The sequence below is a fragment of the Myxocyprinus asiaticus genome, chromosome 1 (genome assembly GCF_019703515.2).
Source record: "Myxocyprinus asiaticus isolate MX2 ecotype Aquarium Trade chromosome 1, UBuf_Myxa_2, whole genome shotgun sequence".
NCBI lineage: Eukaryota > Metazoa > Chordata > Actinopteri > Cypriniformes > Catostomidae > Myxocyprinus > Myxocyprinus asiaticus.
The window spans coordinates 65,666,322-65,682,439 of record NC_059344.1 but is presented as its reverse complement, the minus strand read 5'-3'; the positions used below and the strand labels follow the sequence as shown (position 1 = coordinate 65,682,439).

Below are 16,118 nucleotides of genomic sequence, written 5' to 3'. Positions count from 1 at the left end.
CTCATTTCACACAAGACACTCATTTATCAACACCTTCTGGTCACTGAATCATTAAATGGATCTGAATGAATTTTGGTGAACGTAGTCAAAACACTCGAGCCACTTGGATACATTTAAATCCCACAATGCACAAGCACGGAGTAAAAAATAAAATTGTGCACATGCACGATTGTCATTAATGTAACTGATTCAATAATTTATTCAGGACCAGCTTGTGCTCAATCTTTTATTGTCATGTGTGAAACAGAAGCAAGTGCTCCACTATTTTTGCAGCTAATTTTGCAAACTTTTGCAATTAATTTGCAATGATTAAATCTTTAAAATACTACACATATTAAAAGTAAATAATACGTATATATTAATATAATACTTATATCATACTTGTCTATTAATATATACTGTAATATATTAATACTGCGCCGTCTGTGCGAGCCACATACTGACAGCTGTGTCCCCCCACTTTTAAAATGACTGCTACGCCCCTGTGCCAATGTAATCGCCTTAAAAAGTGAGGAACACGTTCAAAAGCATTCAAACGTTTGGAAACAACCACTCATTCTGACTGTGCATTTAATGACAAGTCCGTGTATTGTAGTGTCATTGCAAGTTTTCGCAAATCTTTTGGTATTTGGGTATGAATGCATATCGAATGTCACCACTCCAAAATTGACGCCAAAATAAAATATGCTTAAAAATTAAGTCGGGACAAAAAAATCAATATCAGTGTTTGGATCTCTGAGAGTGCATAACCTGTTTCCTACCAAGCCGTTTATAAATGGATATAGATTTAATGGAAGAAAGAAATTTAAAACATGTGTTTGATTTGAGCGCCTCCTGCTGGAATTCAAAAGCAGTTGAAGATCCGGGTTTTTAAACAAAGTGCTTTGAAGGCGAGTCAGTTCACTCAGCAGCTGTTTTAGGAAAGACACGGGGCTGCTGTTTTCTATGTAAACAAGCGTCATACAAGTACAACTCCTTTCGACATGAATGGGGAAAGACGGAAATCTCCGAAACGGTTGGTCAAGATTACGATCAATAAACAAATTTCAAATCAGCAGTAAAATCTGACACAATGGGGAGCATAAATTGTGCATTTTTAGCTTAGCTCAAGCTAAAAAAAAAAAAAATACAAAAAAATGCTAATTGTCAGACTGGTCAGTTAATGCACATTCTCAAGTTGACCTACAGCCAATCAGAGATTTTGTTATACTGTGATGACAACCTCCGCCTGTTTACGTGTGTTACGACAGAAAGTCACCATTTGCGGATACCTTACAAATGAATGGAGAGAGCCGTAAACCGACACCTATCTGTCGCAAAATTGTCAGTGTCTTGTAAAACATTTCTTTTCGTAGTAAACTCCACACATAGTTCACTCTCAAAGGATTGTTTAGTGTAAAACATGTTGAAGATTAGCGGACAAGCAGTCAATTCATTAAGTGATGAGATTCTTCACAAAAGCAGTTTATTCAGCACACTTAAGCATCTCCTCCATAGACATCCATAAAAATACAATAAAAAAACAGCCTCTAGTCTCCTCGCTAGTGTACCGCCCATAGAATGTCTTTGGGACCGCTGCATTATGCATTTTGTTGCTAACATTATAGGCTCCCCTTAGTAATACGGCTCTGATTCAATGTCTGTTTCTAAAAGGTGATTGGCTCTTTTACCTGTAAGGCGGGACTTCCTTTTTCTACATCCACCATATTGGGTGTTCCAATTACTCCCATTCATTTTTTGTACCAGTGCTACAGTCTCTGGTGTAAATACAACTAGCAGGGGGAATTAAAGGTGCACTCCGTAATTTTTTCCTCATTTAAAAAGTTTTACTCCTAAAGACATGAATAGTTGTATTGAAACATATGTATAAAATCAAGAGCACTCACATGAGATGAAGACTCTAGTCATGTCAGTAACCTTATAAAAGCTGTTTTATTCTACATGGAGAGGGTCCCCTCATGGGTGCCACCATGTTGGAATCACTTGACCAGTGGGATACTACTTAATCTCAGTAACCGCCCTGTTATTGGACACTTTCACTCTTGGATTAATTAATCATGGCTTACAGTGATTAGTGATTTTCTTCAATTGCATCTGTTACTGAAAGCTATTGCGTTTAAATGATGCTGCATCCACACCACTAGGTGTCACCAAAGTCTTTCTAGCAAGTCAGTCCACTGTTGGCCATTTTTGGAACGCTCCCAGGAGGCTATTTTGGGTAATGACAGTGCAGCTCCTTTCTACTTGAACGGGGGAACACTGAAATCTCAAAAACTGCTCGCCTAGCCTACGTTTAAACGACATATTTCAAATCAGCAGTAAAATCCGAAAACACTGGTAACACTAAAAAGCGCAATTTCCCGGCTTGTATTGCTAATGCGCATGCATGTTAGCAAGTTGATTGACAGGTGATATCTGTATCTAAAAGGTGATTGGCTATTTTAACTGTAAGGCGGGACTTCCTTTCTACATCTGTTGACCGTTGGGCGCTCAGAGCTCCTTGGTTGAGCGGTCCAATTTCTCCCATTTATTTTAATAGAAGTGACCCATCTCTAATAAATAATCTCTGGTGTCACTGAAGTCTAAGATGACAAATTAAAGAGTGCACCTATAAAGAGGTCAAATCATGTGAAATAAAATAGCATTTTTGCAATAAAAGAGCACCTACACACAGTATTTATTTATTTATATTTATTTACTTGCACAATTGATTTATATATATATAAAATACATGAATATGTTGATTTATTTATTGCTTTGCAGGTTTGGTCATCTGTGCCCTAAATTTATTTATGTAATAAATTATTAATGTATTCATTCATTAATTTATGAAACTGTTACATTATTTAATCAATCTGTTTACTTTTACATTTAGTCTTTCCCATGTATACTTTTATTTATCAGTTTATTTCCATATATTTGTTCCCTCGTTTATTTACAATTTGTAGATCTAATTGTTTATCAAAGTTTTAAAGGGATAGTTCACCCAAAAATTTAACATCTCTCATCATTTACTCACCCTCATGCCATCCCAGATATGTATTGTACAGATTTCAAACTAAGATCTCAGCTCTGTAGGTCCATACAATGCAAGTGAATGGTGACCAGAACGTTGAAGCTCCAAAAAGGACATAAAGGCAGTATAAAAGTAATCTAAAAGACTCTAGTGGTTTAATCCATGTCTTCTATAACCATCTAATCAATTTTGGGTCAGAACAGACCAAAATATAACTCCTTTTTCAATGTACATTTTGCTAGTGTAGTCTTCAGGCACGTTCATGATTTCAAGCTCGATTACACTTACAAGTGCTTGACGCATGCACGGAGTGCTAGATGACGCTATAGGAAGTGTAATCTAGCTTGAAATCATGAACGGCAAGAAGACTGGTGTCCAGATTTATAGTAAAAAAATTAGATTATTGCTTCAGAAGACATGGATTAAACCGCTAGAGTTTTATGGATTACTTTTATCCTGCCTTTAAGTGCTTTTTTGAGCTTCAAAGTTCTGGTCACCATTCACTTGCATTGTAAGGACCTACAGAGCTGAGATATTCTTCTAAAAATCTTAATTTGTGTTCTGCAGAAGAAAGAAAGTCTTACATATCTGGGATGGCATGAGGGTGAGTAAATGATGAGAGAATTTTCCTTTTTGGTTGAACTAATCCTTTAATAAAGTTTTAAACAGCCATAGAAGTATGAGGTAAATTAATTTAGTAGGAATGTTTGCATTAAGGTGTTTCTGGAGGACAGTATTTCCAGTGGCACTCAAAGTGTATTTGAGAGTCTGTTTCCGGTCGTTTCTCAGCATGTCGGTGACTTTGAGAGGCACAATCACAAGAATACTTTGAGTTTTACACACAACCGGATCATATTTACCGCAGACCGCTGCTAGACGTGTGTCTGAGCTTATATCTCCGTCAGCATTACTGTTATTGTTATTAATGCTTGTGTTTGTATTGTGATGCTCATTCCATCAATTCAATCCCATTTACACCTCAGAACACTTAAAATAAATATATACTGACACAACACTTACCAAAACATATTATGGTATTTTATAAGTATCCTGAAGTACAGTGTGAATGTATGGTATACATCAAAATACCATAGTATTAGGATATAATACCATTTCTATGCATGAATGGAATAGATTAAAAGGAAACAATATCCCTGGTGGAAAAAAACAGCTTAAGCTGGTAGCTGTGTTTTGGAACATGTTAGTTGGTTTAAGCTGGTCATAAACTGGTCCAAGCTGGTCATACCAGCTCAAGCTGGTTTTTGGAAGATGGTAGCTGGTCGACCAGCTTGGACCAGCTAATGACAAGCTTGGAGCAGCTCATGACCAGCTTGGACCAGCTCATGACCAGCTTGGACCAGCTCATGACCAGCTTGGTCCAGCTCATGACCAGCTTGGTCCAGCTCATGACCAGCTTGGGCCAGCTAATGACCAGCTTGGACCAGCTATTGACCAGCTTGGACCAGCTTTGATCAGCATATGACCAGCTTGGGCCAGCTAATGACCAGCTTGGGCCAGCTAATGACCAGCTTCCACCAGCTTGGACCAGCTCAGGACCAGCTTAAACCAGCTATCATGTCCCAAAACACAGCTACCTGTTTTTTCCACTCCCTTCTGATGCTATATTACTGTGTACACTGGTTATTTCACATAATATCTGGCTATAAGGACTAAGGAGAGATGTCTGTACTGTATTAGATGTAGTTCAACCCTGTTATTAAGATCACTGAGTGAACAGTGTTGATAACAGTCTGGATTAAATGTGGTTCAAGCTGTAATGTGTTATAAATTACCTGTTATACTTCACAGGATGTTTGCGTCCTACATTGAAATGCTGCCAAAGTTCTACATGCATCACGTGTACTGCAAGTTAAATAACTTTAACTTTAGAAAGCTAAACTATCCCTTTCAGCATCTTATTGAGCGACTGACCTATTGAGATTTATAAATCTTGAAGAAGTGATACAGCTTTTTACTTGCCAGTTCAATGTCATGTCACCAGACATGTCTCTTATCTGTACACGTCAATTATATTTAGAATATAAAAGATTGGGATACAATTAAACAAAAGCACATAGGGCGATGTTAAATTCATTACACCCTGACTGTATAAAGGTAAGTTATATGTGTAACACATGACATAAATAAAAAGCACTAGCACGTCAATAAACTGTCCTATATATTTAATGTGTATTCTAATGTTAGTCAATAAAAAAACACATCATCATATTATGAAGCAGACTTTATTCACACCTCCAGACTACAATGTAAACATTTTAGTCATATACTCTAATAGAAATGTCTCGGTTGAGTTAAAAGCAGCTTTTACATTCATACAGATGGGATCGTCGCAGACATTTTGTAATATTGTGTCCAAATCAGAGCAGAAAACAAGACTAAAACATTTGTAACTTCTTTATGAATGATTCTTATGGTGATGTACAGTTAGGCGTGCGTGCTCACCGATCACACATCGGACTCGCCGGTGTAAGGAGATGAATCGAGGATGAAGTATATTTATATGTCAGCGAAAGTAAAATTTAGCAATATTTGTGCTAACTTCAGACCTGTATACACTTTCCTGCACTGAGAAAAAAAATGAGTTGGATTTACTTAAAATGTGTGATGCAAAAATGCTACATATATATTTTAAGTAAATTCAACTTATGGTCATTTTAAGAAAACCTGTTAGATATACACAAGTGTATCAGTTCATTCAACTTTATTTACTTAAGGTATGTCACACATAAGACTTAACAACTAATAGCATGTTGTATCAAATTAACATTATATTATTGTTTCTATTTAATATAATTGTCTCAAAAGAAAAGAATCACTAAGTTCACCTTATAATTGATATTTTGTTGAGCATAACATTTTATAAATATATACGTTTTTGAGTAGAAGCAAATTATTTTCTTACATTATGATTGTTGAGCTAACAAATGTTTATTTTTTTTATATTTTATTTTGTATCTATTATTATGCATGGATCGAAATGTTTCCTTGATATCGTTGTACGGGTGTTTTTCCATTCACCGCCATTGTCTCCTCCCGCTGATGGTCACAAATTTGGCCGTTGGGAGGAAAAAGTGACGTCACTGAAACAGGTCAATACAAGGCAAAGATTGTTAACACTTTTCTTTTTTTGAGCGTGTGCATGTTTCTGTTCAAATCTGCTCGTACACACAAACACAAATGAACAGTTAGACCTAATAGATATTTGTTTATATAATTACGTTTCTTTCGGCACGCACCCTGTTGTAAAGTTATGTTTTGTATGATGCTACATGTAAACAAAACTCCTTACCTAGTTTACATGTATTCTCAGTTATGTTCCACAGACTTCACTATCCAGACCGCCGTGGCCTGATTTTTATTCATATCAGAGAGTCTTTTGAACAAGGCTGACACTAAGCGGTGATCTTTGGGAGGGCATTTAGATTTTTAGAGTGGGCAAGTGGTTGTTTTTTAATCCGTTCACCAAAAAGATTGGTTCAGTCATAATTTCAGCAGGATCACCTTCACGCTTGGCGACAAATGAGCATCTTTTAAATGTTATGAGAGAGTCATTTAATCATTTTGAACTGATCTGTTAAAAACAAGTCGTTCAAGACCGAAACAAAGTGAACAAGGACGATTCGTTCATATCAAAGATTCATTTAGAAACACTTACGTTTTTCGGCATACTCAAGTAAAGCAAAACAGATCAGACAAAACGATGTTTAAAGTTTGACAAACAGTACATTAAATATGGATTCACATGCATCATGGTAAATAAATTATGCTCACAGTGTGTTGAGCAAGAAGGTCTTAAAGTTCTAAAATACCAGTTTTTGCCTCAGTAGCTAAGAACCTGACTGTCAATGGGGGTGCAAGATTACGGTATTTTCTAGTGGTGGGGATTTTGGTTCGTTCCAGTGAGTCGAATCTTTTGAATCCATTCACCTGTCACAATTTCTGCAGATCACCTTTATGCCTGTGGATGGCGACAAATGAGCATCTTTAATATGTTAAGAGTGAGTCACTGAATCATGCTTTTCAACTGGTTCTTTAAAAAGTCGTGGAAGTAAATGAGTACGATACGTTCACTTAAAAAATTTGTTCAAAAACACTGATTCGTTCACGAGCAAAACCAGTAGTTTAGGCAGACTCATCAAGTGAAGTGATGAAGATCGGACAAAACACTGAACCTGTTTACATGCGCACCAATATGTTGATTACTCCCAAAAATCCGCTTTCAAAAATGTAAACGTGCTCACTGGAAGTACGATGAACAGTACCCAAAATACAGATTCACGTCTATCATTGAGTGTTTACATGCGCGATCTTACACGATAATGCTTAGTAAGCCAACAACGTGTGTTCATGTAAACGCATTCAACGACTTTCATTTATTAGGCGTAAAGTCGTGAACAGCGAAATACTAAACTGATCGACACAGGAAGATTTTTGCCCATTGCGCCAATTTCGCATTGCATGTACACCTTAACCGGCGTTCTTACCATGTATTGTGAAGTGGACAAGGACGACACATTCACTTAAAAGATTTGTTCAAAAACATGATTCGTTCACTAACGAAACCAGAAGATTAGGCACACTTATCAAGTGAAGCGAAAAAGATCGGACAAAACACTGAGCCTGTTTATGTACACACCAATAAGCTGATTACTCCCTAAAATCTTCTTATTTAAAAAATCCGACAAAGCAAGAAACCCTCATTTACGTATATGACATTTGAAATAATTGTGTTATTCTCCACTGTTGACCATGGAACATGAAAGGCATACGCATATATGCAAACATTGAATAAGCCTGTAAGTATGCTGGTAAAGGTGTTTACATGCAACGCGAAATTGGCGTAATGGACAAATCTACGCCATATTCTTATGCCATTCATGATCTTACAATAATTTATGCGTATACAAGACCACACAAGTTGTCAGCTTATTAAGCATAATCGGTGTAAGAACGTGCATATAAACACGCTCACTGGAAGTATGACTAACAGTAGCCAAAGTACGGATTCACATGCATCATGGTGAAAAACGAACCGCATCCATAGTGTTTTGTGTGTTCTGAGGTATTTGCATATGACACTTTAAAAACCTGCGAAACTAAAAGGGGGTCCTGGGTAGCTCAGCGAGTATTGACGCTGACTACCACCCCTGGAGTCACGAGTTCAAATCCAAAGTGTGCTGAGTTACTCCAGCCAGGTCTCCTAAGCAACCAAATTGGCCCGGTTGCTAGGGAGGGTAGAGTCACATGGGGTAACCTCCTTGTGGTCATGATTAGTGGTTCTCAATGGGGCGCATGGTAAGTTGTGCATGGATCGCGGAGAGTAGCATGAGCCTCCACATGCTGTGAGTCTCCGCGGTGTCATGCACAGTGAGCCACGTGATAAAATGCGCAGATTGACGGTCTCAGAAGCGGAGGCAAATGAGACTTGTCCTCCGCCACCCGGATTGAGGTGAGTAACCGCGCCACCATGAGGACCTACTAAGTAGTGGGAATTGGGCATTCTAAATTGGGAGAAAGGGGGATAAAAAAATCCTGCGAAATTGAGCCTGTTTACATGCACACCACTATGCCAATAACTCACGAAAAATAGCCTATTTAAAAAATCTGACAAAGAAGACAGCATTTACATGAGATTTAATATAATCGCGTTATTGCGTTTGTTGTCAACGCGTGCGCACATTGGATAAGCCAGTAAGAATGGTAAAGGTGTTTACATGCAATGCGAAAATGGGGTAATGGGCAAAGATCTACCCGTGTCGATGGGTTTATTATTTCGCCGTTTATGACCATACACCGATAAAGAAAGCCGTTTTATGTGTTTGCATGACCATGCACATGCTGTCAGTTTATTAAGTAATCGGTGTAAGAATGACGTGGAAACGCGCTCGCTAATCGGACACAATAAACAACATCTGACAATCAGAGAAAAGCCATTTGACTTTTTCCGGCTGAAAGAATCAGGACTGATGAACCAAAAACTAATAATGACCAGCCACACCACAATGCGAAGCCACGCTTTCCATACTCCAAACAGAACAAATACCACTCACGTTAATTGACAGTGAAGGATGATTTACGACAATCTGTGTAGGGTGTGCATGGATTGACAAAATGCATGTCTTAATGTTCAAATTGCATGTCAAGTTTTAAGTCAAAGGTGTTAGCAATGGATTTTGGGTTGAGGTGGGGGAATATCTATATTTAATTTAATTAACGTCCAACATTCAAAAATGCCATTGAACAAGCCTTTAATGAGCACACATTATTTGTACATAATTTAAGCTCAAAACGTTTACAAGAATTAGCTCAGGAGAAGAAGCTCTGGTGACCTCACACAGCTCAACAGTGAAGAGGCAGCTCTACTGGAGTCCATTTATTACTTCGAGTCACTCAAAGGGAACTTCAAAAAAAAGTTTCAAAGGGAACTTCATGGCACTGTGGTGTCTTTTGGATTTGGTAACAATTACCATTGTAATTATGAATGGGAGAGGGATGTAAGGAGCAACTGTAAATGACTCAATCTTTTTACTATTTGATTCTTGACAATGCAGACAGAATAACAAGATAAACAAATGAAAATTGCTTTACACCTGTTAGCATGTGGTGATATTCGAGACTTGTATTTGAATTATATATTTCCTGAATTATGCAGTATATCCGCCATTCAAAATCTGAATCCACCTGTGAAAACGCTTATATTGAGCATTATCACATGTCACAAATTTTCTTATTTCATTAGTGACCTAAATAGTGAAGAGCCTTAAAGGAATATTCCAGGTTCAGTACAAGTTAAGCTCAATCGACAGCACTGGTGGCATAATGTTGATTACCAAAAAAAAAATAAAAAGGCAAAAATCTGTGTTACAGTGAAGCACTTACAATGAAATTCAATGGGGCAAATTTTTTAAAGGCAAAAATGTGAAGCATATAATTGTATAAAAGCACTTGCTTTAATGTATCTGTTAAAACGTGTATTTATTTGAGCTGTAAAGTTGTTTAAAAGTGGTTTACATTGTTTGTTTGTTTTTTGGCCCCTTTTCTCCCAATTTGGAATGCCCAATTCCCACTACTTAGTAGGTCCTTGTTGTGGTGCAGTTACTCACCTCAATCCGGGTGGTGGAGGACAAGTCTCAGTTGCCTCCACTTCTGAGACCGTCAATCCGCGCATCTTATCACATGACTCTTTGGCATGAAACCATGGAGACTCACAGCATGTGGAGGCTCATACTACTCTCCGCGATCCACGCACAACTTACCACGTGCCCCATTGAGAGCGAGAACCCCCAATCGCGACCACGAGGAGGTTATCCCATGTGACTCTTCCTCCCTAGCAACCGGGCCAATTTGGTTGCTTAGGAGACCTGGCTGGAGTCACGCAGCACACCCTGGATTCGAACTCATGACTCCAGGGGTGGTGAGCTACTCAGGCCCCCTCGTTTTTGTGTTAATTAACATTATGCCACAAATGATGCTGTCAATTAAGCTTAACTTGTATTAAACCCGGAATATTCTTTTAATGACAGCATGCACTACTGCATTAGTGACCTAGAAATAGTGCAGAATTTTAAATACTTCTTAATCATGTCACAATATTTATTTGTTTTACATTTTTCAAAATCTAAAACACTTTTTGTTTATTTCCAAATCCCAGATGTGGATTCAAACAAGTGAATGGCACTGTATTATATATATATATATATATATATTTAATTTTTTTATTTGGTGACCAACTAGAGCAGAAAAAGTGGACATTAATCAGTTTTACATTACAGGTAGAAATTATTTATGCTGGTAAACCTGTAAAGTACTGTAGACATCACAAGATGGTTTTGGTTAGACTATCTCAACTGGTTAACATTAATGAGTTTTTGTAGTATTTTGTAGTTCAGAATGTACATGTGTTTTACACAGTGTATTTTGTGCTATTAAAAATAGAAGAAAATTCTGTTTCTTATCTATATGTTAAGCTTGAAGCAAATACAGAACCACAACACACAAGCAAAAGCAGTAAAAAGCACTCTCGCAAAACATTCAAAAACCTCTAAAATCCTCAACATTCTGGGAAATAATGTCAGTCTTTTATATCGTATCATATTTCTTTTTTTAGTTCTCCTGAAGTTCTTGTGCCTTGATCAGAGGATGACTTCCTTAAATCCATAAATTCATTTGTGCATATAATCAGCATTTACACACAGCTCTCTTCCTCACATTTGGTCCTTATTGTTTGTCAGATATATTAGTCTTTGATTATTTTCTGATATTATTTCTCATATATTCCTGTAGTGTAGTTATTATATACATTGCTGTACAGCTCATTGCAGTGAGGAGGTGATGCTATTTATTCCAGGTAGATATCTTCTGTCGGACACGTGACCTCCACAAACTCTTTGTAGTATAAGTGGAACGCCTTCCTGTTTATAAAGACAGAGAATATACTGATGTGAATATAACACACTTTTAAAGACATGTTAACTACTTTGTACAGACAAAATAAAAGCATTTTCACTACTGGTCTAAAACGTTCTGTCCCCATTCTGAATGAGCCACAATGTTCAATGTGAAATTATTTTGAGGGGGCTTTTTATCCAGGACGTGGAGGTCAATTTTACCCCCTGAGAGCATTTCCATCTAAAGTTTTCTCAAATATATCACTGCTTGCAATTATTGCCGTAACCTTTAATCAGAAGGCTGCGTTAGCTACAACAGTAACCTAAAACTATGCCTAAATAGCAGTTTGGACCTGGTGATGTCATCTGAAAAGGAAATCGCTTCAAACAAACCTACACTGTATAAATCTCCACTTTCACTTCCATGCTCGTATTCTTTTGTTTTTTGGTGATTCATTCTTCCTGCATATCGCCACCTACAGGTCGGTCTGCTCAAAGGTGGAGATTTATAGTAAAAAGGACTTAACCATTGTGCGTCAATTTAAAAAAAGTTACTCGGAGGTCCTTAGAGGACAAAAATGTCCGCGTCAAAAAACTGCCATAAAAAATATTATGTATTAATATTATTTTCCACTTTCACTGTCTTAGATTTTTTAACCAACATCAGTCCTGATCATAACTACCAAATATTCATTCATTGAATGGGTTGAATGAACCCTTTAAATACCAGTTTGTTTTTATAATGGCACTGTTGTTTTTTACACACACACATTTCTCAATACACACATACAAAACACACCCACACAGTTTTAGCTGCATCATTTATTCAACTGGCCTGCAGTGCCTATAATACAGCAAACAGAAAATAGGTAAAAAGTATGTATTTGCTCCATAGGCTAAATATGAGAAAAATGGCGCCATCTGGTGGAAAATATTACAAATGTAAATTTTGAAGCCAGGGCTCCGAAATGAAAGCATAATATCACAGAATTCATGATATTATGCTTTAATGGCACTGGGATCAAATATTGCATTTTAATGGGTTTCAATGGGGACATTTTTGTCCTGAAGGTCCTGAGTGTAACTATTTTGTGTACACAGTGTATTATAGATGTATTATAGGAACTGAGGTTGAAATATCAAAAATACACACCTTTGGAAAAATGTATGCCGTTGGCATTAACACAGCTAAAATGATTGAAAAAACAAAAATGAAAAAGACAAAAATGTCCCGAAAGTCGCACAAGGATTAAATATTGATCTGTTTCTCACTCACACCTATCATATTACTTCTGAAGACATGGATTAAACCACTGGAGTCATATGGATTACTTTTATGCTGCCTTTATGTGATTTATGGAGCTTCAAAGTTTCATTCACCATTGACTATCCCTATAAAAGCTCTTTTTTTTTTTGCCCTTTTACTAGCAAAAGTATGTCTTACCTCACAGACTCTGCCAGCGGTTTAGTGGAGTTCTCAGACACAAACACATGACAGGCGAATCGCTCATCAGCTGGGTGTTTTGTGATGAAACCAAAATACCTGCAGATACAATGAAAGAAAATATTAATCATAATAATAATTGTAATGGTAATAAGTTATTGTCAGATTCTTAAATTCAAAGGATGCAAGAACATGGTTGACTTACTTTCTGTTTTTGGGATGGTAGCCACAAAATGATACATTTTTCAAATGAAAAAAGTGACTATACTGGCTGCTCTGTGGAGACAAAAAAAAAAAAAAACATTTATAAAATGACAATTTTTGCATTACATATTCACAAACATGCCCATATTATTAATTAATTCATTAATTAATTTCATAATACAGTAATTATTGAGCCAGCTAATGAAGTTATTACTTAACTATACCTCTTTACTTTGATTAAAATGAGACAGATTTAATTAATAATAACCACTAACTAATTAATGAGACTAATTAAAGGCAAAGCTATATAATTACCAGCAGTATGCACATATATACTTCCTTATTGTGAGACAAATTTCCATTTCACACTTGATTATAGTTTAAGTATTTTGCGCTACATTCATCAGAGAACTTCATTGATATAAATGTGATTGTGTGTTTTCTTACTCTTACATAATCGTCCTGCACTGTGAGTTTTAGTCCCTTCACATTAATCTCCAGCACACAAGATGAGGGTGGATTATAGTGTACCGTCAGTCTCCTATTCATCGCGATCTGGAACCAATTGTTAAGAAGAATTTTAAGTCCAGAGAATATTTGAATGTCATCATTGTAAGGTTTAATGCATGCTTCGGTAATACCCGAGTTGATTCCTATAAAGAACAGTAGAGTTTAGGTTAACTTTCAGTCTGTGTATATCTTATACTAACCTTCTGCATAGCTGCACACAGCACATCATTGCCTTTGTGATACAACACTTGGACTGAGCCGAGAAATTTCAGACTGTACTGCTGCACCCATTGAGAACTTGTTACTAATGAAAACAAGACAGAGAGAGAAAGAGAGAATGTAAACAGATATGAGAATTACTAGAAGACTGGATTCAAGAATTGTTTTAAGATGCATACATATGTTTGCAGAAAAGGTTATCATCCAATATTTCCACCAGATTTACAATAAGATGTACGTGCATAATTTTGTTTCCACTATGTTTATAAATCGGGATCACTCTCGCCTGAGAACATGCACAGCAAGATCTTTGAGTAAAGTAAATGTCAAAACCAGTTGAGGCCGACTACATGTGATCGGTTCAGAATCTATGCCAGATCGAATAGGTAACACTTATTGTAGGGTCATTTAGTTAATCAATTTCTAAAAATTATAAAGAACATTTATGCTGAACACATTCACATGCTAAAGGCCAGAGTACATCGGTTTTCCACATGACGCTACATTTCATGCACAATGCGCGTGACACAAACTTTCCTCGTTAGCACAATACTCGCAGACTGTCTGTGTGCAGCCCAGTTTTTCTAGACGTGGACAGTCTGCGTCTGTGCGTGTCTTCTGCTCAAACACCTGCTGTTTATTGTGCTAAAAGAGAATCACAAAGCAGTCGGTTGCATCCGTATGGGCTCATGGTCAGAAGAGTGTACTTAGAAACCTGGAGCGCTCGAACGTGCATGAGACAGAATGGCAAGCAGAAAATTAAGGCCACATCCACACTAATCCAATTTCGTTTGAAAACTCTGTTTTCAGTTTAGCAATGCCATTGTTTTCCAAAGTATGCAGTATTGGAGAGTGTTTTTGAAACGCTCTGTTTTCGGTGGAGGAAAAGGCCATTCTAGTGTTGATGAGGGGTGTTAATGTAGCAAAAGTAATGCGTTTCGAAACAAAAATGTATTGTGTGGATGTGGCCTAAGAATAACCTAGCCTTACCGCCACTGGGAGTCAGGGATATTTGCGTATGTGGTTTCAGTAAAATTTTCATCCTAAATTTTTTATAGATTTAACTGTGAACGTTCTGATGAATAATTGTTTCCGCACACGGGTTTTACATGTTTATTATATATAGAGTTGTGCTCAAAAGTTTGCATACCCTTGGAGAACTGGTAATATATGTATCATTTTTAAAGAAAACTTGAGTGAGCAGTCAAAACACATTTCTTTTATTTCTTATGGGATTCATATTCAACTGTAGGTTATAAGAGAATGGCACAATCATAAAACAAAACATGGCAACAAAGAATAAAATTAAATGACCCCTGTTCAAATGTCTGCATACCCTTAGTTCTCAATACTGTGTATTGCCCCCTTTAGCATCAATGACAGTGTGCAGTCTTTTGTAATAGTTGTCTATGAGGCTCCAAATTCTTGCAGGTGGTATAGCTGCCCATTCGTCAAGGCAAAATGCCTCCAGGTCATGCAAAGTCTTTGGTCGTCTTGCATGAACTGCATGTGTGAGATCTCCCCAGAGTGGCTCGATGATATTAAGGTCAGGAGACTGTGATGGCCACTCAAGAACCTTCACCTTTTTCTGCTGTAACCACTGGAGGGTCAACTTGGCCTTGTGCTTAGGGTCATTGTTGTGCTGGAAAGTCCAAGAGCGTCCCATGCGCAGCTTTCTTGCAGAAGAATGCAAATTGTCTGCCAGTATTTTCTGATAACATGCTGCATTCATCTTGCCATCAATTTTCACAAGATTCCCCGTGCCTTTAGAGCTCACACACCCCCAAAACATCAGTGAGCCACCACCATGCTTCACAGTGGGGATGGTATTCTTTTCACTATAGGCCTTGTTGACCCCTCTCCAAACATAGTGCTTATGGTTGTAACCATAAAGCTCTAATTTGGTCTCGTCACACCAAATTACAGTGTGCCAGAAGCTGTGAGGCATGTCAAGGTGTTGTCGGGCATATTGTAACCAGGCTTTTTTGTGGCATTGGCACAGTAAAGGCTTCTTTCTGGCAACTCGACCATGCAGCTCATTTTTGTTCAAATATCGTCGTATTGTGCTCCTTGAAACAACCACACCATCTTTTTCCAGAGCAGCCTGTATTCCTCCTGAGGTTACCTGTGGGTTTTTCTTTGTATCCCGAACAATTCTTCTGGCAGTTGTGGCTGAAATCTTTCTTGGTCTACCTGACCTTGGCTTGGTATCAAGAGATCCCCGAATTTTCCACTTCTTAATAAGTGATTGAACAGTACTGACTGGCATTTTCAAGGCCTTGGATGTCTTTTTATATCCTTTTCCATCTTTATAAAG

General features: G+C 37.4%; 1 protein-coding gene across 3 annotated transcripts in view; it reads right to left on the bottom strand.

The window, feature by feature from the left end:
* Positions 1–8,598: 8,598 nt before the first annotated feature.
* Positions 8,599–16,118, bottom strand: part of LOC127446926 (C-Jun-amino-terminal kinase-interacting protein 1-like) — a 32,417-nt gene continuing 24,897 nt past the window's right edge. The window contains exons 8-12 of one of the 3 annotated variants that reach the window (XM_051708263.1): positions 13,783–13,886; positions 13,520–13,627; positions 13,074–13,144; positions 12,869–12,967; positions 8,599–11,448 (exon numbers count right to left, since the gene is read on the bottom strand). In XM_051708263.1, the coding sequence (XP_051564223.1) occupies positions 11,376–11,448; positions 12,869–12,967; positions 13,074–13,144; positions 13,520–13,627; positions 13,783–13,886 (455 nt within the window). In that variant the 3' untranslated portion in view covers positions 8,599–11,375. The remainder of the gene's footprint in view (positions 11,449–12,868; positions 12,968–13,073; positions 13,145–13,519; positions 13,628–13,782; positions 13,887–16,118) is intronic. The other 2 variants (XM_051708281.1, XM_051708273.1) reach the window with 2 other exon arrangements.